This window comes from Oncorhynchus tshawytscha, linkage group LG22 (genome assembly GCF_018296145.1).
Source record: "Oncorhynchus tshawytscha isolate Ot180627B linkage group LG22, Otsh_v2.0, whole genome shotgun sequence".
NCBI lineage: Eukaryota > Metazoa > Chordata > Actinopteri > Salmoniformes > Salmonidae > Oncorhynchus > Oncorhynchus tshawytscha.
The window spans coordinates 27,253,816-27,277,697 of NC_056450.1; the positions used below are offsets into that span (position 1 = coordinate 27,253,816).

General features: G+C 44.6%; 1 protein-coding gene across 1 annotated transcript in view; it reads left to right on the forward strand.

The window, feature by feature from the left end:
* The window catches only part of LOC112222224 (protein bicaudal D homolog 2), a 79,903-nt gene that overhangs the window by 33,730 nt on the left and 22,291 nt on the right, over positions 1-23,882 (forward strand). Inside the window, exons 2-9 of the mRNA XM_024384928.2 lie at positions 1,818-2,030; positions 14,412-14,564; positions 15,813-16,027; positions 16,164-16,410; positions 18,926-19,183; positions 19,486-19,689; positions 19,864-20,388; positions 21,171-21,322. Coding sequence (XP_024240696.1) covers positions 1,818-2,030; positions 14,412-14,564; positions 15,813-16,027; positions 16,164-16,410; positions 18,926-19,183; positions 19,486-19,689; positions 19,864-20,388; positions 21,171-21,322 — 1,967 coding nt within the window. The remainder of the gene's footprint in view (positions 1-1,817; positions 2,031-14,411; positions 14,565-15,812; positions 16,028-16,163; positions 16,411-18,925; positions 19,184-19,485; positions 19,690-19,863; positions 20,389-21,170; positions 21,323-23,882) is intronic.

The following is a 23,882-nucleotide window of genomic DNA, read 5'->3' on the forward strand; positions in this document are numbered from 1 at the left end:
GGGACGAGAGAGAGAGAGACACAGGGGACGAGAGAGAGAGAGACACAGGGAACGAGAGAGAGACACAGGGAACGAGAGAGAGACACAGGGAACGAGAGAGAGACACAGGGAGAGAGAGAGAGACACACAGGGAGCGAGCGAGAGAGCGAGAGAGCGAGAGAGAGACACAGGGAGCGAGAGAGAGACAGGGAGCGAGAGAAAGAGAGACACAGGGAGCGAGAGAGAGAGAGACACAGGGAGGGAGCGAGAGAGACAGGGAGCGAGAGAAAGAGAGACACAGGGAGCGAGAGAGAGAGACACAGGGAGGGAGCGAGAGAAAGAGAGACACAGGGAGCGAGAGAAAGAGAGACACAGGGAGCGAGAGAGAGAGACACAGGGAGCGAGAGAGAGAGAGAGACACAGGGAGCGAGAGAGAGAGACGAGGGAGCGAGAGAGAGAGGCACATGGAGCGAGAGAGAGAGAGGCACATGGAGCGAGAGAGAGAGAGGCACATGGAGCGAGAGAGAGAGAGGCACAGGGAGCGAGAGAGAGAGAGGCACAGGGAGCGAGAGAGAGAGGCACAGGGAGCGAGAGAGAGAGAGGCACAGGGAGCGAGAGAGAGAGAGGCACAGGGAGCGAGAGAGAGAGAGGCACAGGGAGCGAGAGAGAGAGGATGAGTAGGGAGCGAGAGAGAGAGAGAGACGCAGGGAGCGAGAGAGAGGGAGAGACGCAGGGAGCGAGAGAGAGAGAGAGAGACACAGGGAGCGAGAGAGAGAGAGACGCAGGGAGCGAGAGAGAGGGAGAGAGAGACGGGGAGTGGGAGGGAGAGACTCCTAACCTAGAGTCTCTCTGTGTGGCTGGACATTTCTGAACAGGCACTGTAAAAGGGCTGCCTCGTGGTCCATTAAGAAATTAAGGCCAAAGTCCAGAGAGCGGCAACCATTAATAGTGAATAAACACTCCGTCACCCACCCCAAGCCACTAAAGACCAATAGAATCAGTGAAACAAAACAGACTAGTGAATACAAGCCGTCTCACACTGTCACACTCTACAGGTTGACGTTTATTGAGATTAATCTTGTCCTGGAGGCAGAGCTGAAGGAGTTCCTCTAGATGGCCCATGTAACAAAGTCAAAATTATATATCGTAAAAAATCATGAAAACAAAAATGTAAGGTTAGCAGTGTGGTTAAGGTTAGTTTTAGGTTTAAAATCAGATTTTTTGACTTTGTGGCTATGCCAGCTAGTGACTACCCTGAAGAGCTACCTCCAGTACATGAGTCATCCCAATAATAGCCAACCTGCTAACACTCCAGCCTTGTGTCCCTGAGGTAGTAGTCATCTTCCCTTTCTAAACTCCATCTGCTACTTTCAATCTGGGGGATTTGGATGATTTCCTCATTTGATCTGCCTGTACTCCTAAATGACCTTAAGAGCATTAGACTAAATTCTATAATCAGAGAGGGATGGTGATATTTGTCCAGGAGGTTTCCTACAGCCTAAATCTTCTGTTTTATTAGAACTGCCTTCTTCTAAGTCTCTGGTGAGCATGTGCAGTGGGGAGGAAGGGGAGGGAGAGCAGTGAGGTCGGTAGGGGCAGGGGAGATGAATGATGGAGGGATAGAGGCGGGGCAGGGGGATGACAGCATCCAGATGGAACTGCTGTGACTGAGTGGTTCTCTCTCCAGGGTAGACTATTTTAGGAGGCAGGGTTATTGGTGCAACACTTCTCTGTTCTGTCCCCAGCTGAACCTCAGCTGTAAAAGTAGGCTCATTTCAAAATGGCAGAAATTCCAAATGGGAAAAATAGCTCATTCACCAAACCCTCTCTCTCTCCAGGCGTTTGGACAAGTCTACTCCAACCATAAGAAGGTGGCTGCCGACGGGGAGAGCAGGGAGGAGTCTCTGATCCAGGAGGCGGTGTGTAAGGAGGCCTATTACGAGCAGCGGGTCCTGGAGCTGCAGACGGAGCTCCGCCAGGCCCGTAATGTCCTCACCAACACCCAGTCAGAGAACGAACGCCTGGCCTCCATCACCCAGGAGATGAGAGAGGTGAGACGAGAAGAAGAGGGAGAAAAAATAGATTCAGTTGCCACATTCTACTGTAGATACAAGTTTGCATACAGACTAATATACCCCATCTGCACCTGGTATTAAAATGCGTCCTGATATCTGGACGGGTGTAGCCTAGATGCACAAAAGACACATTGGCTGCGTTCACACTGGCAGCCCAATTCTTATCTTTTTCCACTTATTGGTCTTTTGACCAATCACATCTGATCTGATTGGTCAAAAGACCAATTAGTGAAAAAAAGATCAGAATTGCACTGCCTGTCTAAACGCAGTATATGTAATCATAACTTGATTGGATCTAGATTTTAGTTAACCATCACTGACCATGACTGGATTAGTTTGTTGGACCATTCGTGATTGGATTTGATAATAGGTATAGACTGGTTATATGAGATCAGATCCTGACAACCTGTGCATGAATGCAATCAAAATTCCACTTGCACATGCTCAACTACACAATCACTGGCACACACACTCTTTCACCTTCACAAATAAAATCAGAGTTGATTTGTCATGTGCACAGGATACAGCAAGTGTAAACAGTACAGTTAAATGCTTGCTTGCAAGCTCGTCAACCTCAATTACTTCCTCAACAATGCAGTTCTATTGTCATATAAAACAAATGCACATCGGAAAAAAATAAATACACAAGAATATACACTCAGTGTACAAAACATTATGAACACCTGCTCTTTACATGACAGACTGATCAGGTGAATCCAGGAGAAAGCTAGCTAGCTAAACAATGAACCAGTCCCAGATAGCAATGAGGAATGAGTCCAGAAGCGGCCTCCTTCCAGGGGGCCAGAACTGATTGAATCGGCCTGGAATCGGGTGTCGGACTCGGCCTAAGTACTGAATGACTGCCCAGAATCGGCCCACGTACATCGGACCGGTTCCGTCTACCGGAATTCAGCCGACTTTGACCGGCATCTTACCAGAATCCCCCCAGAAGCAGCCCGATGCACATGTAAATAAATGTATACAAAATTACCAGATTTAGTCATTTTAAATATGACTATTATACATTTTATACATACAAATTATACCCATCCGGAAAAAAACATCATACACCTGGTGACCGTGTCAGCGTGCATGCGCCTGGCCCGCCACAGGAGTCTCTACAGCATGATGGGACAAGGACGTCCTGGCCGGCCAAACCCTCCTCTAACCCATGTGCGTCGCCTCATGGGTCTACCGGGCGCGGCTGGCACGGGTCTCGAACCAGCATCTGTAGCAACATGCAGTGTCTTAGACCGCTGCGCCACTCGGGAGGCTCCATCCAATTGCCTTGCACAAAGTATCAAAATACTACACAGGACTCTTAAAGAATTTAATTTAAATGTTGATTGTATTTTTTGTTCACAGAAACAATGAGAAAATATAGAAAAATAAATATTGAAATGCTAATTATAAAAAGCAGCCCATGTAATCAGAGAGTAGCCCCAATCGGCTCGAGACCCGAGTAATATATTTGAGCCAGATAACTCTCCCCGGAATCTTCCCGAGACCCAAGTAATACATTTGGGCCAGATGACTCGCACCGGAATCAGCCCGAGCTCAATCCCCACATCCTAGCCATAAGTAATACTGCCGAAGGCGGCCCAGACACATGACGTCGGCCGAGTCTGACTCTCAGCCGGAATCGGCCCAGATCCACTGTGCTACCTGGGGCATAATCCCAAGTCATACTACTACCAATACAAACATTCTCATAGCTGTAGAATGAGGACTGTCAACACATACTGAACCGCTCATGTTATAGACAGAAGCGTGCTACATGGCAGACCAATCTAAACTCATCTCCCGGCATTTCTGCCCATCTAGCTCAGCCAATCATGGCTAGTGGGAAGGTTCCTGTCTTTTTACATGGATAAACCAACAAGGCTTGTAATTTAACAACGGTATACAAGTTCGTTATTAAGGCACATGAAGTTTCACATGTTCCAGAAGGTATTTCTGCCCAAAAATAAATGTTGAAATGCCTGTCCTGTGAAGTAGCGACGTATGACATACGCCTAGTTTCCTGAAACGAGTCACATGTATAGTAAATTAAATACTGCAGTAGCTGTTTTCAAAGTATTTCTGTCATTTTCTTTTCATAGCTGGTGAAATAATCGCAGAAAGTCTAAGGGAATCCTATATAGCCTATCCCACCTTGCGCTGCAACACTGCCTGGTTGGGGGCTGTACGCACCTGAAGAGCTGAGTGAAAGATTTATTTTTAGAAACGCTGTGCACAAGCATAAAAGTTGGTTTCATTTACTTACATTGTTAGTAGGTTCATTTTAGAAAACACTGTGCACAGGCATAAAAGTTGGTCTAATTTACTTATTGTTAGTAGGTTACATTGTTTTGTTCACAAGCTAGGTTGTTTGTCAATGTTTGAGATTCAACTGCTAGGGAAGAGAAGACAACGCTTCTACTAGTCAGACTCAATCTCACAGGCACAAACATGAGTGGAGCCGCGTTACCACGGGAACATATATTTTGGCTGGTAAAAATTCTGAGTGGCTGGTACATTTTTAAATCTACCTGCCACAGTGGCTGGAGTACCAAAAATGTCATTTGAGGCCCTGATAATTATCAGTAGTGATAAATTAGAGGGATACTGGTGGCAGTTGTGTAATCAAGGTTAGTGAGTGAGCAGCAGGATAAGTATAATACATTGTAGCAGCAGATACACATACCCATACTAGCATTGAAGTGTTCCCAATTAATCAAACCTGCCCTCACCTGCACAATGTACACACCCATATATATTTGCTATACATCCAGATACTGTTTACTGTGGATACTACACCACAGTTTCAGACTTGCGTGACTGCATTGCTACCGATAGAACTCCGCTTGGCGTGTCCAGGCAGGACTAATCACACCCTGATGGTTTCAGCTGATTTAACTAGCGCCATCATGGCGCCATCATGGCTGTCGTATTGATGTGGTCCTGAGACTGCAACCCTGGGGATCTGGGCAGGCCTGAAATGACACAGGGAGAGAGCAGGGAGTGCTCTGCTGGCGTGTGCTCTGCTGGCGTGTGCTCTGCTGGCGTGTGCTCTGCTGGCGTGTGCTCTGCTGGCGTGTGCTCTGCTGGCGTGTGCTCTGCTGGCGTGTGCTCTGCTGGCGTGTGCTCTGCTGGCGTGTGCTCTGCTGGCGTGTGCTCTGCTGGCGAGTGCTCTGCTGGCGTGTGCTCTGCTGGCGTGTGCTCTGCTGGCGTGTGCTCTGCTGGCGTGTGCTCTGCTGGCGAGTGCTCTGCTGGCGAGTGCTCTGCTGGCGAGTGCTCTGCTGGCGAGTGCTCTGCTGGCGAGTGCACTGCTGGCGAGTGCTCTGCTGGCGAGTGCTCTGCTGTGGTGTGATGGAGGGAAAGGTTAACAACCGCTGCTGGTGAAAGGAGATCATACTTGAGTATAACTTTATATATCAGACATTGGCTATAGTACATCTACTGTGGTTACAGGTTACTTGTTGCTTTAGTAATGGTTGAAACTTAAGGCATTTATGCTGCTGCACTGGGACTCATTACGCAGGGTACAGGAACTAGGTCCTGAGACTGGCAGCACGTGCCCATCATCCATCCCTGGCGTCAGTGACGTCACTCTCCTCTCACATCAGATCTGGCATTCCTCCCTTGCTTGAGAGCGCCAGCCGTGCCATCCGCCTGCCCTCTTGTCTGCGGAGGGACAGATAAGAGCCAATTATCGAGGAATGTGTATACAGTGAGTGTGTGTGCGCACATGCGTGGATATGCCTGCGTGTCATGTGGGTGTGTCAAGGTTGAGCCAGTGGCGAAGAGATTAATGTCAACTGTGTATAGGAGTTTTTCAAAGTTTGATTTGTTTTTGAATTCTGTGTGGGTCTGTGTAATCTGAGGAAAATATGTTTCACTATTATGGTCATACATTTGGCAGAGGTTCAGGAAGTGCAGCTCAGTTTTCACCTCATTTTGTGGGCAGTGTGCACATAGGCAGACCTAGCTCTCAAGAGTCGACAGGCTTTCTCAATAGCAAGGCTAACCTCACGGAGTCTGTACACAGTCAAAGCTTTTCTTCATTTTGGGTCAGTCACAGTGGTCAGGTATTCTGCCACTGTTTACTCTCTGTTTAGGGCCAAATAGCATTCTAGTTTGCTCAGTTTTTTGGTTAATTCTCTCCATGTTTTCTCATGATTTGGTTGGGTCTAATTGTGTTGCTGTCCTGGTGCTAAATGGGGTCTGTTTGTGAACAGAGTCCCAAGGCCACTTGCTTAGGGGAGTCTTCTCCAGGTTCATCTCTCTATAGTTGATGGCTTTGTTATGGAAGGTTTGGGAGTCGCTTTCTTTTAGGTGGTTGTAGAATTTAATGTCTTTCTGGGTTTTGATAATTAGCGGGTATTGTCCTAATTCTGCTCTGCATGAATTACTTGGTGTTTTACGTTGTACATGGAGGATGTTTTTGTAGAATTCTGCATGTAGTCTCTCAATTTGGTGTCCCATTTTGTCGCACTCTCTTTCATTCTTTCTCTCTCCCTTTGTCTCCCCCTCTCTCTCTCACCCTTCCTTGTTTAACCCCTTTCCTCAAATCCGTCCATGTTGGGATTCAGCAGGTTTGGTTAAACTCTGCGACAGCGTTTTGCTGCTTAGCGATTACTCCAGTTCTCGGAGGGGAGGGGGTCTGAAGACCTCCGTCTCTGAGTGAGTTTGACACCCCGTCTGTTTGACCCCCCCGTCTGTTTGGAAAAACGTCTGTTGAGAGCTTAATGAATCCCCACACTTTGCTTTGAGCCAGCTAAAGACTAGTGTTTATTACGGAGATTTGGGCAAAGAAGTTCTTAAGACGACATTTACTTCACATGGACTTACGATTTTCGACAGATCCCGGATTCCTCCGTTATTTTGGCTCTGGGACTGAAATTAGTCTTAAGATTGGCTTTCTGGAAACCAGATGTCCTTCTCCAAAATGTAGCTCACATGTTTTTATACTTAGGCTGTGTGATTGAGGTCTAAAATAGGAGGCCCTTCTGAGCAAACACATGAAAACCTGAACACAAGAATCAGCCCCCACTTAATGAACACATGAATCCACGTATTCCTATGTACTTACCCCACTTAATGAACACATGAATCCACGTATTCCTATGTACTTACCCCACTTACATCGCTCTTTCTCTGAAAACAGAGAAGCTGATTTTAGAGCCATATTAATGCTGGGAGCAAGTCTTCAGTAACAGTGCTGTTACTGGTGCTCGACTGGTGTTCTTGTGTGTGGCTCTGTCTGCTTGAAGAAGCCAACTCCATTGTGAACACACACACACACAGGGACTGGTGCAGTGGCATGGTGGGTGGCCAGGGCTAATTGGCTAGATGGAGGGGGTTGGAGTGTAAATCTCACTATTTGCAGGAGATAGTGACACCCCTCCACTGGCACTTTATGGGCACCGGGAGGTGAGGTAGCGGGCAGAAGATGGACAGCGGGTGGATCCAGGGCACTGAGGCTGGCATTGTGATGGGGACTGAGGACACTGAAAGGACCCTTTGTCAGCTAGCTTTAAAATTAGGCAACTAGGGAAGGAGGGAGAAAGGGAGAGGGTGGCAAGAGGACCTGGAGAGTGTGAAAGAGAGGAGAATAGGAGAGAAACATCTGAGAGAGGTTTAATGAGAATTAACAGAGGCCCCTAATCGTGATGTGTTTCTTTCTTTTTCTGGGAAATGCTTGGAAACCTGCTTTAGTCAGGGGGATGATTTTATCCAAACCTCTGTCAGTTGATCTGTCATGAGACTGGTCACCCTGCTTTGCCCCGTGACTGTTGACCTTCTTTATCTATGAGAGATTTAAAATAGAAAAATAGGCAGTCTCTGGACAGCCTAAACAACCCTTGATACAGAACCTGTCTGCTATATCGGGTGCAGACATTTTTATGATACATAATTGTGTCAGAAAGGTTCAGGCACCATGTGAGAGGTCATTTTCATGATGTCCCATAGACATTAATGACCAGTGCTGTCAAAATTCTGTTTTTCCTGTGTTTTATATAATCTTGTCACAGATGATGAAACTAACATTGTAAAAGTGTGACAAAATGTTATCCATGTTAGTTTCTGGTTGAAAATACAATCAGGAAATATCTACACAGGCCCTTCTAATCAACAGGTTTGCATGGGCAGGAGTTACTGCTTTCCATGGGGACGTCACCATGCGGTAAATTGGTTATTCTACAAAGGGTTGGTCAAAACAAACATTGGGATTGGTTGAGACGCATTCTAAGCCATACTAAAAAACCTGTTTAGCACGGGTCAGCCTATGACTTAAAATGTGAATCTTGTTTTCTGTTACTTCTGAGAAATCCCTGCACATCCACTGTCCCATATCAGCCCAGCCAGCCAATTCATTAACTTGATCTCCACTGTAAAAAGCATCTAGACATTATTCCCCAAATGCTTCTAGCCTAACATTTGCTATCTGTATCTGCACATTTGCAGCATTGTTTCAATATTGAAATTCGATCTCCACTGTCCTATTGGGAATGAACCTGCCAGTCAAAGTTATGAATAAGTATAATTTTTATGGATATAAACAAATAAATGAAATACAGCTACTTTGCTGTTATTCTTGCTGCACAGTTTGACGTGACTGTGTTAGCCGTAGTTGGCTAGCTAGCAAGCAAGGGAGGAGAGCGTTGCCAGCCAGCATGGCAACGGAACATTTAGAACAAACGACTGGGTCACGTTCATAGATACGGAACAAAAAGACTTAACATCCGGGTCGGGTCTCTAGCAACCTAACCAATAGAAGGAACGGCCAGCTGGCTTGGCTAGCAACCGTAGATGTGTCGGGACTAGGCCTATATTTTTGTTGAGGGATGAAATAGTAGCCTATGAATACATTGATCAAAAGAACGTTTTTTATTTAATTGGTAACCTGAAGGTTAGCAACAAACCGCACAGCAGCACGTAGTGTCAAGATACTTTGTTTGTAACATGGTTTGTACCATAATAGTTTACGTCACCACCCTGGGATCTAAAGGTCCTGAGTTCGCCTCTCGGAGGATACGTTTTGACCATTCTCTGTCGTGTATAGTTTGGACTCCCCCGCCCATACCAGTCACAAAACACACATGCCCGGTGTACTTATTTTCAATTATTAGATGGCTCTTAAAAGTGCATCGTTGAGTGGCAATGAACAGGGTGTGTGATGTGTGTACTACTTTGCACGTCTTGCTTCTACGGAGGAGAGAACGGTGGAGACTGGAGAGACCAACTCTCAAGGAATACATCATTGCCCTCATCCGTCAGATGCACTCCACCCCGCTCCACTCCACTGCTTAATGGCAGGGTGACGGATTGTGTTCCCTGAAACGCGTACACCAGGAGATTGACAGAGCCCCGGGCCCTCTCTATGCGCTGGTCTCACTGGAATATCTAGCTCCTCTGCTGCGCGATATCAGAGAAGACCACTATTGTCCCGGGAAACATTCGGATGACCACCTCGAAATCAGCACATCTGTGTCCCCTTGGCGTATCCTAGGTTGTTTCCACCAAGGTGGATGACAAGGATGTCAGGAGGAGAAGTATGTAGCACAGCCCTCTGTTGTTGCAGAATACAGAGCACCTAATATAACAGTCAGTAATGTATGTAAATAGTTCATGGATAGGCTGCATGTTGATTATTTGTGTATTTTCCAGGAGCTTGTGTGATTGTCTTGTTAAAAGAGATCAGGGAAAGGTTTTGCAGCTTACTCCATATTGGCTTAAATAAGCTTCTGGTTTTTCTCTTCCCTCTGGAAAATCAGCTGTTAATATAAATGAAATACTAATAACTACATTATTTCTGTTGACATTTGTCATTGTGTATTTTTACTTTACAGTATTGCTGTGTTATGCTGAATCATGTTGTATAATAATGTTACATAATCACCTTCCGGTGTAAAAAATAAACGTGTTTTAAGTGAGAAGCAGGCATTGGTCTAAATCCGAAAAAGAATTGAAATTGACATGAGCATCACAATGCATACTTCACCCATGCTCTACCAAGGTTTTCCAGCACACAGCTTTGACCTACTACAGTATCTATGTTGGTCTATTGTACTTCCAACAATAGATTGCTTAGGATTCAAACCTTCCCAAACAGTCAAATCCATACTCTTCAGCGGGATAATGGACTTTACATTGTCCTGCTATTTAAATCATGTGTATATCATCAGGCTATTGTGAGTTTGTATTATTGTAGCATCATGATCTTTATTGCAAAAATAAATATAAATCCACACAAATTTAAGCTACATAGTAATTTGACTGAGGTAATGAACTGTCCATTGTTCAGCACAGCAATTGATAAAACAGGACCATGTTTGAAAAACAAGTGGTTCTGAGCTTATGTCAATATTACACAGCTTACAGGTACAGAAATCAGGAATGCAGACAGGCTCTATAGACCTCTATCTATATGAGTCACTGTGTCCAACACACCACCACTTGTTGTCATGTTGGGTACCTACTGACCTGATGGTGTTGTCAGTATAAAAGCAAAGGTTGCTTTCAGATAATAAAAAAAGCTTGAAAAGGTAGTGAAATGGAGTAATGTCTTAGTGTGGGGTGGGACGAACACAATACATTACCTTGTATCCAGTACAAATCCCATTATTGTGAGCCAGACAGTGCTGTCATATCAGTAATCCCTCTTTGTGCCATCTGGGAATCTTGTACCTTCTTTCCAGGGAAGGGAAATGGGAAAAGGTAGTATTTGTGGGATTTTCATGGAAAAACACACTAGATATCCCATACTATTAAGACCAAGCCAGAGTCTAACCACAGTTTCAAAACCCACCTAATCTACAGCGGTATTGAGCTGTAACCTCTAACATAGTGATTTACCGAGTTATAGAGCTATTTTCAATAGCGGTGATTGTGAAAAGCTCAAACACTTTAGGCACGAACTCTAAGCTTTGCTGAGACATGAGCTGGTTAAGACTCGGTATGCTGTCGAAGGCGGTTTTAGTTGTGAAATTGGAGCTATAGGTTTGAAAGTGTTCAGTAGAGTTCCAGTATGACTGAATTGGCTCAGAGGAGGGAGCTCTGACCTCTAGAATCTACTGAGCCAGTGCTTTCATATCCTTTACAGCAGCACCCACTGCATCCCATATAGAGAGAGGATTACACCACAGTCAAGGACTTATCAGAGGACACAGAGATATGCACACATACTGTATACTGCACATTAGGCTTAATTTATCACTACAGCTATGCTTGTACTTGTGCACAGTTTGCACACATTAACATTAATACTCTTAAGTATTATCCAAACACACACACACACTCCTCAGTCAGGTGGGTTTGAGTGTGTGTGTCTGAGTGAGGCAGTTGGTGTGTGCCTGTAGTGACAGCAGGCAGGGAGTCTTCATAAACCACACATCTCTTTATGTTAATCAGACACCTCGCATTGACAGGGTCCTTAATGTGGGACGTCAAATGTCAACAAAACCAGAAACCCCCAGGGGAGGGCTCTGTCATTCGCCTGAGTACATGTTATTCAGGTTTTATGGCAGCCACACACTCAGCCACCATAACCCCTGCTGTGTAACTACGGCCCACCTTTTCTGTCCGGCAGAATTGCAGACACCCCTTCACGCAGTCGCCGGGGACCTCTGCATGGTCAGTGATGGCGGGAGCAGAGTGGGCTCTTACGGACAGCAGGGTGTAAGGTCAAAACCCTTGTTTGCATCCTAATCGGTTTGGGGAGCCTCTTAATCAGTTTGTGTGGTGGTCTGTATTCATTAAGGCCAGACAGCACTGACCCTCCAGCTGAGGAAACTGACCCTGGACTGGAAGAGACCGTTCCATATTACTTAGACTGGACCACCTGGCTATCTTTGTCAATCCTGCACATGACAAAGCACTGTAGAGAAAAGGGGAACAGACGTGCACTGTAGATTGCGCTAACATAGATTTAGCCTGCTCCCGGACTTAAGGAGTTCACTATTTTACAACATGATGTTAGATGGTTCCTCACCTTGATAGTAGTCTATGGGCCAGGAGAAATTGTAATCCAAAATCTGGGTTCACTACAATCTTCAGCTAACCTTAGCCACCGCTAGCTAAAAATATATGGAAGTGATGGGGGCATGACCAAAAGCACCTGAAATCTACTCAAATAAACTCCATATTTGGTTAGAGGTTACTTCAAGGTGATATGGACATGCCCCTATCATTACCATTGATTTTTAGCTAGCGGTGTCTAAAGTTAGCTGAAGTTTGTAGTGGCTGTTTAAAGAAAACTGAACCATGGATTACAATTTCTCCTGGCCCATAGACTACTATCAGGTTGAGGAACCATCTAACATCATATTGTAAAATAGTTAACTGCTCCTTTAAAACTCTACTCTGGAACTCTCTCCATTGAACATGCTCTTAAATCCAGAAGTAGTGTCATTGAGATGGCCTTATTTTGACCCTGCGTGCAGAAACTCTCAGTCCTGCAGCTGTGCTCTGTTCATTTTAGCTTTCTGAGAAATGTCAGTGGTGTCAATGCTAAGTGTAGTCTATAGGTGAAGGAATTACACTGAGTGTTGTTGATAGGGTCCAACCAAATGAGTCAGAATGTCTCGTGTGGGGCTTTAGGTCTTGACTTCAGCACAGCCGTCATGTCATTTACATTTTACAGATAAGCAGGCAAGAGCCCCTTCTACATTCCAACTTTTCTCATTATAGTCAGTGTATTTCAGTCAGCCTAACCCTTCACTTACTGTGCAGCCTTAACCTGGCTATTTATGCATAGCCTACCATTCAAGTGTGTTTTTAAGTACTAAAAGACTGTTAGCGGAATGTACACCAGAGCAGGGAAATACACAGACATTTAAGTGTACTGTAAAGTCCAAAGACTGTAGGTAATGATTTAGCCACTGTAGTTGTATGGCGATTGTATCGATTCCTTCCTGCCTTCCCAGCTGGAGATTCCGAAGTGTAATTACAGTGTAGTATTATTGTGATTGGTGTGATCTGTATGGTAGATCATGCATTATTCATCAATGCACCAATACCAGGATTTTCACACAGGCAGGATAGACTATGCCCACGCTCATTATACATGCACACAACCTCATGAATATTCATGAGTCTTCATCCAACCATCAACATCAATCGGGTGATGCTCTTAGTGATTAATTATTACAGAGAGATAATGAGGAGCATGTACTTCCTTCAACGGGGATTTAGCATCGCTCTGAAAACATGCTAACGGTGGAAACACATTCTACAGATATAATGGTATCCGCAAGCTAAGATAGTAATTGCATATTAAGTCCTATTAGATGGGTAATGGACAGTAATAAAGACAAATGGGTTGATTCAATTGGTTAAATTGATTAAATTGGTTAAACTGATGAGTCAAATTACTGAGATGTTTTTGTAGAATGCATTTCAAACTTTCCACATACTCAATCAGCACCTGTTCTTAAAGATAGTGACCCCTCTGATTTGTGACTGGAGTGACGTGTGTGTTGACGGATACTCCTTTTTCACCTTAACTCGGTCACCTGAAAGGATTAGAGGTTGTGTGTCACGCTACACACATGCACGCATAATCAAAGAGACCCCACTGCATGGCTGAACTCACTCTCAAAATTAATGGATTCATACACTGATAACTGCAGAAAACAGGTTGCACATGCTCGCTCTCAAAGTCACACACACATACATTCAGAGCAAGCACCACACACGCCTTTACTGAGTATCTCCTTACTGCAGAGCTTTTATGTAGCCTAACCTTCAGACTTAGGCATTTGTAAGCGAAGGGGAGACTGGCTGGGATGGGTAGGGATGGGGGATGACAGGGGAAGGTTTAAGGGGTGGTAGGGGAGGTATTCGAGGCCAACGGAGGGGAAGGAAGGGGTATGAAGGAGGACAGACAGGGGGACAGAGAGAGACGGTGAGGACACAGGCTGGCTGCTCTGCAGGGCTTACAGTATCTGATCCTGTTGGCTTTGAGCCTGTCAGTCTGTCATCGGAGGAGGGGAACAGGGAGTTATCTCTGAGTTCTCTCTCTCCTCTCTTCCCTCGCTACATTCTTACATTCAAGTGATTAAAGGAGACGAGGCCAAGCTCACTGCAAGGTGGGAGATGCTGCATTCAGCTGTATCTGTATTACAGTAAGCATGTTAATCTGTCAGGTTTTGATAACACATGCTAGCGTCTGTACTACATCGAGCTGCTCCGACATCTTTATGTGTCAATACATGTAGGCTACTGTACTCAAGTCTAACATACAGTGCCTTCGGAAACTATTCAGACCCCTTGACTTTTTCCACATTTTGTTACGTTACAGCCTTATTCTAATTTCTTTCTCTCCATCCCTCCCTCCTCTTCTCCCTCTGTCCCTGTCGTTCACCCCTACAGAACATCCAGGTGGTGGAGCTGCAGCGGACTCGCCTGCGTGATGACATCAAAGAGTATAATTCCCGGGAGGCACGTCTGCTGCAGGACTACACAGAGCTAGAGGAGGAGAACATCTCCTTTCAGAAACAGGTTTCCGGGCTCAAACAGACCCAGGTGAAGAGCAACACCACTACATCGGGGAGAGGAGGGGGGGGGTCGCTAGTTTGGCAAATGGGGATGTGGGATAGTAAGGAGAATAGGTAAGGGAACATCATCCTGAAGAAACGGGTCTCTTTGCTCAACAGAGGGTTGGGGTGGGGCTAGATGGGATGGGGGAAGGGGGAAGGGAAATGAGATGAGATCAACTCATCAAGCATTTCACTTTTGTATTCGTTGCATGTGACAAATAAAATTTGATTTGATCTTTACATCAGAGGAGGTTGGTGGCACCTTAATTGGGGAGGATGGGCTTGTGGTAATGGCTGGTGCGGAATCAGTGGAATGGTATCTAATACATTAAACACATGGTTTCCTTGTGTTTTGATGCCATTCCATTCGCTCCGTTCCAGCCATTATTATGCGCCGTCCTCCCCTCAGCAGCCTCCACTGCTTTACATGCACTCTCTTGCTTCTGTAGGCTTCTCCTCCACTCACACTTCATTATGAACCCCTCACTGCGTATAGCTGAATCTGCTCGAGGCCCAGTTAACCCAGGCTCTCTGAACCTAGGCTTTGCACTACTGTCTACCACACACCCCAGTCTATGCGACTCACAGTTGTCCATGTATTCACACCATAGACCTCTGTCTGTCTGCACTCTCCAGTGTCTGCTGCTCACATAGACCTGGAATACACTGATTTAATTCAGATTATAGAAACCACGCTCAGATTTAATAAAGCGATAAGCCTTTATGTGGAGGCCTATTTGCACCTAGAGAGAGAAGAAGCGTGTCTGAATGTGACACAATTTAATGTAGTGTTTCTGGTAATCCCCACTTCTAGCCAGTTTTCCCTCTCCGTATGCCACAGAGACGGAGAGAGATGCGGTGTTGCAAAGCAAATACTCTGAGTTTAATTCACACCAATGGCAAAAAACATGGGGGATTTCCTTTCGAAATTATTTTTAAAATGTGGGAACTGCTAAGACTTCACATGCCGCATATCCAGGGATGATGTTTGTTAAATTTCAAGACATGATTTTAAAACAGAAGGCTGTAGACTAGAGTATTAATTGGCAAATGTAAGATTACAGTATCAAATCCTATTTAAATGAAAAGGCAATATCGCACTTTTAAAAAAGCCCCCTTTTTATGGTGACAAAACGAGTTGATTAAACCAGTATGGTGTCCTATTTCCATTTCCCCTATATAAGCCCACCTTTATGCTTTTATTAACACCTACCTGTCTGTCCCGCCCCTACAGGTGGAGTTTGAGGGTCTGAAGCACGAGATTCGTCGTCTGGAGGAAGACACCCAGTTCCTGAACAGCCAATTGGAGGACGCCATCCGCCTGAAGGAGATCGCAGAGCGACAGCTAGGAGAAGCCCTGGAGACCATCAAGACTGAGTGCGAGCAGAAGGCCGCCCTAAGGAAAGAGCTCTCCCACTACATGAGCATAGGCGACTCTATGTACCACAGGTACATACACAATCAAAGGCACCAATTCCATCTGTAACACCTCATCCATCAAAACCCTGTACAATATAATAAAAAGCATTATGAGAATAACTGTGAAATTCATGTTATCATGTTCTGGTCCTCTCTCTCTTCCCAGCCCGCTCAGCATCTCTCTGGATGGGCTCAAGTTCAGCGATGACGCAGCCACGGAACCCAACAACGACGAGGCTCTCCATGGTTACGAGAATGGCTTCAGCAAGCTTGCCAACGCCATCACTGAGGACAACCGTGCGTCCACGCCCAAGAAGGGTGACCTGTTCCGCCCCGTCCCCAGCCTGGTAGACGACCTGCTGAGTGAACTCAACATCTCTGAGATCCAGAAACTCAAACAGCAGCTGCTGCAGGTACGTAGACAGTGAATCTGTTACACTGTGTATGACTGCATGAGAGGGATAACAGTCAGGAATATCCAGCTGCTACAGCTATAACCATAATGTTGCATTCAGTGAATCTGTTACACTGTGTATGATATGAATGACGTCAAGGTTTGAATTACTCATTGATATTAAAATGTTCAAAACAAACTTTGATATCTTCAAAGCCTACGGGAACGTTGTCGTGCCCAGGACCCTCAGTCACCCTCATAATTCAAATGTTGTTGGGAGTGGGGAATAGAAGAATGGACTATTGACTGCACACTGTGTGTAGACTCACTTAAAATACACTTTCCCAGTGTATTTGAAGGCCCAGTCTACACACACTAACATACATGTAAATTAGTTGTGGCGATCCTGTCAATATTTTCTTCTGAGATCCAATAACGATGTACATCAGAGTGACCTGACCAATGCACTTAGCTCCTATTTATAGCCTAGTGGTAAAATAGAAGCTAAGTGCAATGGTCTGGTCACTCTGAGGAAGACGTTTGTCACCTGTTCTCATCCACGACAATGGATTAGTGTGAGCCATGAATTAGTCCTTTTAGAAGTGTTTCTTTGAAAGCTCTTCTCATGATTTTTGTCATTGTTGTTGAGCACCCCTCCTTTCCTGTTTGCTGAAGCTTAGGCCCACCCGAACGCTGTACATCAATCTTCCCCCGCGAGGGTCCAGAAGGATATTTATTCAATAGTAGAGCTCTTGAGAAGGCTCAATCTATCACTTGCTGATTTATTAAGTGTCATTGGTCCAGAGAAGCCAAAGGGAGATCAAAGTCAATTACAGCATAGAGTCAAAAGCAATAAAACACCATAGAACTCCAATACTTTAAGTGTACACATAGCAAATACTGATGAGGGCTTTTCAACCTCAGGCTGTCATGTACTGTAGATCTCTGTATAGCCTCATCAGCTCTTAGAGCCTACATACAGTACCATTCATTGGAATCAGAATGATTTCCTTGACTACCCTAGAAGCCAAGCCTCTTGTTGGAATGTGAAGTCGGCTGGTCCACTCGCTGCCATCTGTCAGAACATCAGAACACCACAGCTGTCTCCATGGTTACCAGTGTGTACTGGTTGGATACCTGTGGGTGAAAAGACTCAATTTCCCCCCCCAACACATCACAATGAGGTTGTCACCAGGTTGCCTCTAGGTTACCATAGCATTTCCTTGGTATGAGTACCATGACATTTAACCCGATCCGGTCCTTTGATACTGAATTTCTGAGGCAGCATGAGGCCTTAGTGTTCAGCATTAAGCCAACATAGTGTCAACCAGCCCTGTGGGTCCCCTCCTCTGGCCGGAATTGCAACAGGGAAACCCAAACCTCTACTCAATAATTCAACTGCTCTGATGCCATTCTCTCTCTCCTCGCCCTATCAATCACAGACCGATTAATCAATCCCAGACATCCGCTCGCAGCAGGTCACCCTACTCTTCAGTTACAGCAGAATCAATACTCCCACTGTGCAATCAGATCCAAAATGGCTACCGTGGGAGCATGATTCTCACTCATGCGAACCAGTTGCTCTTTTACACAGTAGGCCCAGTGGCCCATATGCCTTTTACATATTTAGGTCACATCCATCTGCATTAGAGGATGGAAGATGAGTCCTAGCTGTAAGCAGCAGGCATCTTTAATATGCCAAATACGTCTAATACGTCTACTCTGAGGAAATCATTTGATTAAGACACTCCTCAAGCTTGGCATTACCAAGATGCTTGTCAAGGTCATCTACAAGAAGTAGGGAGGGGGACAGATTGAGGGCGGGGTGTGGTAAGGGGGGGCGGGGTATGGAAAGCTGTATCCTTAGTCTAAGTATCATCACATAATTAAGTTTGTATATACTTTACTTAAAAATACAGTATGCTGAGAGCTAAAAGTTCCTTTCCTGACTATTCATGTCTAAATATTCTAGATAGATATTTATTAAACCATTTCCTCCTTTTGAGTCCTGTCATCAAGACATATTCATCCCAGCTGAATAACAGAGTAAGATTAACAGTGATACTCATCTATTATTGACACACCATCAGCCCCTGAAAATAGCTGGGTGCCTCTGAGGCCTGCACTACTCTGTGTGAGTGCTTGTGTGTGTAAATGGACCCAGCTCTGGTCCCTCTGCCAACACAGAGTTGAACCCATTCCAGACTTCTCCAAGGTCACACAGGCTCTGAATTGGCACAGAGACGCACTGTCTTTGGTTACATACTGTAGTGTTCTTAGTGAGTCCTTCAAACCACCAGAGATGTTTATCTGTTATATTGAAAAACCGCCACCATCATCCTTCAGGACATTCATTTGCATTAGGTAGTCTGAGACAGAGAGGGATAGAGCAACACAAGGAAATGGGAAGATTATGTCTGCATAATTATGTCTAAATTCTAATGTTTATCAATTGTTTCAGTCACTTTTCTGTCCAGACACTTACCGTACCAACTTAATAAATCTGTCTTATGTTCTGTCTCCTCCGTCTCTAGATGGAGCGTGAGAAGGTGTCTCTGGTGTCCACGCTGCAGGACTCCCAGAAGCAGTTGGAGCAGGCCCACGGGGCCCTGGAGGAGCACCAGGACAAGGTCAGCCGTCTCACCGAGAACCTCAACGCCATCCGGAGGCTACAGGCCAGCAAGGAGCGCCAGTCAGCCCTGGACAATGAGAAGGAGCGCGACAGCAACGAGGACGGGGACTACTACGAGGTGGACATCAACGGACCCGAGATCCTGGAGTGCAAGTACAAGGTAATTGAACATGTATGTAAACACATATACTGTAAGCACACACAAATGTTTGTTTTACTATCCTTGTGGGGACCAAACAATTGATTCCCATTCAAAATCCTATTTTCCCTAAACCTAACCCCAATTCTAACCCTAAACCTACCCCTAAGCCTAAAATAACACACACACACACACACACACACACACACACACACACACACACACACACACACACACACACACACACACACACACACACACACACACACACACACACACAGATGTTGAAGCTATTCCTGAAACTCTGCCTCTGATGGGCTCAGGTTGCGGTGTCGGAGGCAGGTGAGCTAAAGGAGGAGCTGAAAACCCTGAAGGCAGAGTACCACTCCTGTCAGTCACACTATGAGGAGGAGCGAGGCCGTCTGGAGACTCATGTCACAGCCCTTGGGGAGAAGCTGGCCTCTCTGGAGAAGACCAGCCACGTGGAGAGAGAGGAGAAGGCCAGGCTGGAGAAGGCGCTGCGCAAGGTGAGAAACATATTTTTCTGTTTGTGTTATATTGGTGATATCTGTAGTTGATTTTTTTTTTACTTTTCTCTGTGTATGAATTGTGTATATATTTTTTTTCATACTTGCAAACCAGATTTCTCACAAACGACTGGTTTATTAATTGCTAAAGTATCTCTCTTTCTATCTGTAAAGGTGAGTGACGTGGCGGGCGAGTCCCAGGGCAGCCTGAGCGTAGCGCAGGACGAGCTGGTCACCTTCAGCGAGGAGCTGGCCACACTCTACAACCACGTGTGCATGTGCAACAACCAGACTCCCAACCGCGTCATGCTCGACTTCTACAAGCAGGGCAAGGGCGGGCGCACCAGCCCTGAGGGTCGCGGCCGCCGCTCCCCCATACTGCTCACTAAGGGCCTGTTCCCCGTCCCCGAAGCTGCCGACAGCACCCTGTTCCCTGTCTCCTCTCCCCCCTCGCCCCGGGAACCAATGAATGTGTACAACCTGGTGGCCATCATCCGGGACCAGATCAAGCACCTCCAGCTGGCGGTGGACCGCACCACAGAGCTGTCCCGTCAGAGGATGGCCTCTCTGGAGCTAGGCACAGTGGCTGATAAGGACAAGGAGGCCTGCATGGGGGAAATCCTCAAACTCAAGTCCCTCCTCAGCACCAAGAGGGAGCAGATCGCCACCCTGAGGACCGTGCTCAAAGCCAACAAACAGGTCAGATACTGAATATCTCTGTTTGTATCTCTCACCCCTCTAATAATCAAAGTCAGGAGACTGAGGCAGGGAGGTAGCTGTCTGAAGCGTGTTCAGCTGTCATAGCAAATGCACTGCAGCTAAAATTCATAACAAAACACCATGACAGCTGGTGGCTGTGGGTTTGTATCCATGTGAAAAGATGAATGCTCTCTAAAGCAGACACACCCTGCCAGCCCAGAGCCCCAGTCTGTGTGTGTCCAGTTGCTGGTATTTGGTATTTTATTAGGATGCCCCATTATCTGTTGCAAAAGCATCAGCTTCTCTTCCTGGGGTCCACACAAAACATGAAACATAATACAGAATGACATAATACCAGAACATCAATAGACAAGAACAGCTCAAGGACAGAACGACATACATTTTAAAAAAGGCACACGTAGCCTACATATCAGTGTATACACAAACTATCTAGGTCAAATAGGGGAGAGGCGAGGTGTTGCTTTTTTTGAAACCAGGTTTGCTGTTTATTTCAGCAATATGAGATGGAAGGAAGTTCCATGCAATAAGGGCTCTATATAATACTGTACTTTTCTTGAATTTGTTCTGGATTTGGGGACTGTGAAAATACGTCTGGTGGGATAAGTGTGTGTGTCAGAGCTGTGTGTCAGTTGACTATGCAAATAATTTGGGATTTTCAACACATTGATGTTTCTTCTAAAAAGAAGAAGTCTGGAGTTGGTGTCAACTCTTTGAAGACGGTGTGTGGTCTGATCCGTTGTTGTGTCGTGTCCCCCCTGCAGACTGCTGAGGTGGCGCTGGCCAACCTGAAGAGTAAGTATGAGAATGAGAAGGCCATGGTGACGGAAACCATGATGAAGCTGAGGAACGAACTCAAGGCCCTGAAGGAGGACGCCGCCACCTTCTCCTCACTCAGGGCCATGTTTGCCACACGGTAAGAGGAACACACTATCACACTTCCTGTTTAAAACACATTAGGAACACACTATCACACTTCAGGTTTAAAACACATTAGGAACACACTATCACACTTCCTGTTTAAAACACATTAGGAACACACTATCACACTTCAGGTTTAAAACACATTAGGAACACACTATCACACTTCCTGTTTAAAACACATTAGGAACACACTATCACACTTCCTGTTTAAAACACATTAGGAACACACTATCACACTTCCTGTTTAAAACACATTAGGAACACACTATCACACTTCCTGTTTAAAACACATTAGGAACACACTATCACACTTCCTGTTTAAAACACATTAGGAACACACTATCACACTTCCTGTTTAAAACACATTAGGAACACACTATCACACTTCAGGTTTAAAACACATTAGGAACACACTATCACACTTCCTGTTTAAAACACATTAGGAACACACTATCACACTTCCTGTTTAAAACACATTAGGAACACACTATCACACTTCAGGTTTAAAACACATTAGGAACACACTATCACACTTCAGGTTTAAAACACATTAGGAACACACTATCACACTTCCTGTTTAAAACACATTAGGAACACACTATCACACTTCCTGTTTAAAACACATTAGGAACACACTATCACACTTCAGGTTTAAAACACATTAGGAACACACTATCACACTTCCTGTTTAAAACACATTAGGAACACACTATCACACTTCCTGTTTAAAACACATTAGGAACACACTATCACACTTCCTGTTTAAAACACATTAGGAACACACTATCACACTTCAGGTTTAAAACACATTAGGAACACACTATCACACTTCCTGTTTAAAACACATTAGGAACACACTATCACACTTCCTGTTTAAAACACATTAGGAACACACTATCACACTTCAGGTTTAAAACACATTAGGAACACACTATCACACTTCCTGTTTAAAACACATTAGGAACACACTATCACACTTCAGGTTTAAAACACATTAGGAACACACTATCACACTTCAGGTTTAAAACACATTAGGAACACACTATCACACTTCCTGTTTAAAACACATTAGGAACACACTATCACACTTCAGGTTTAAAACACATTAGGAACACACTATCACACTTCAGGTTTAAAACACATTAGGAACACACTATCACACTTCCTGTTTAAAACACATTAGGAACACACTATCACACTTCCTGTTTAAAACACATTAGGAACACACTATCACACTTCAGGTTTAAAACACATTAGGAACACACTATCACACTTCAGGTTTAAAACACATTAGGAACACACTATCACACTTCAGGTTTAAAACACATTAGGAACACACTATCACACTTCCTGTTTAAAACACATTAGGAACACACTATCACACTTCCTGTTTAAAACACATTAGGAACACACTATCACACTTCCTGTTTAAAACACATTAGGAACACACTATCACACTTCCTGTTTAAAACACATTAGGAACACACTATCACACTTCCTGTTTAAAACACATTAGGAACACACTATCACACTTCAGGTTTAAAACACATTAGGAACACACTATCACACTTCAGGTTTAAAACACATTAGGAACACACTATCACACTTCCTGTTTAAAACACATTAGGAACACACTATCACACTTCCTGTTTAAAACACATTAGGAACACACTATCACACTTTCTGTTTAAAACACATTAGGAACACACTATCACACTTCCTGTTTAAAACACATTAGGAACACACTATCACACTTCCTGTTTAAAACACATTAGGAACACACTATCACACTTCCTGTTTAAAACACATTAGGAACACACTATCACACTTCCTGTTTAAAACACATTAGGAACACACTATCACACTTCCTGTTTAAAACACATTAGGAACACACTATCACACTCCTAGTTTAAAACACATTAGGAACACACTATCACACTTCCTGTTTAAAACACATTAGGAACACACTATCACACTTCCTGTTTAAAACACATTAGGAACACACTATCACACTCCTAGTGTAAAACACATTAGGAACACACTATCACACTCCTAGTTTAAAACACATTAGGAACACACTATCACACTTCCTGTTTAAAACACATTAGGAACACACTATCACACTTCCTGTTTAAAACACATTAGGAACACACTATCACACTTCCTGTTTAAAACACATTAGGAACACACTATCACACTTCCTGTTTAAAACACATTAGGAACACACTATCACACTTCCTGTTTAAAACACATTAGGAACACACTATCACACTCCTAGTGTAAAACACATTAGGAACACACTATCACACTCCTAGTTTAAAACACATTAGGAACACACTATCTCGCTCCTTGGCCACACAGTAAGAGAGTAGTCAACGATGCTTCAAGAACAGATATTTACATATGCTCTCTCTATATACAACGGTAACAGATTCATCTGTGCACATCAGATCAGACTTTATGTATTCTTTATGTTTGTCACACGACAAGACTCAAAATGGCCAGAAACAAAGAACATTCTTCTGAAACTCGTCAGTCTATTCTTGTTCTTG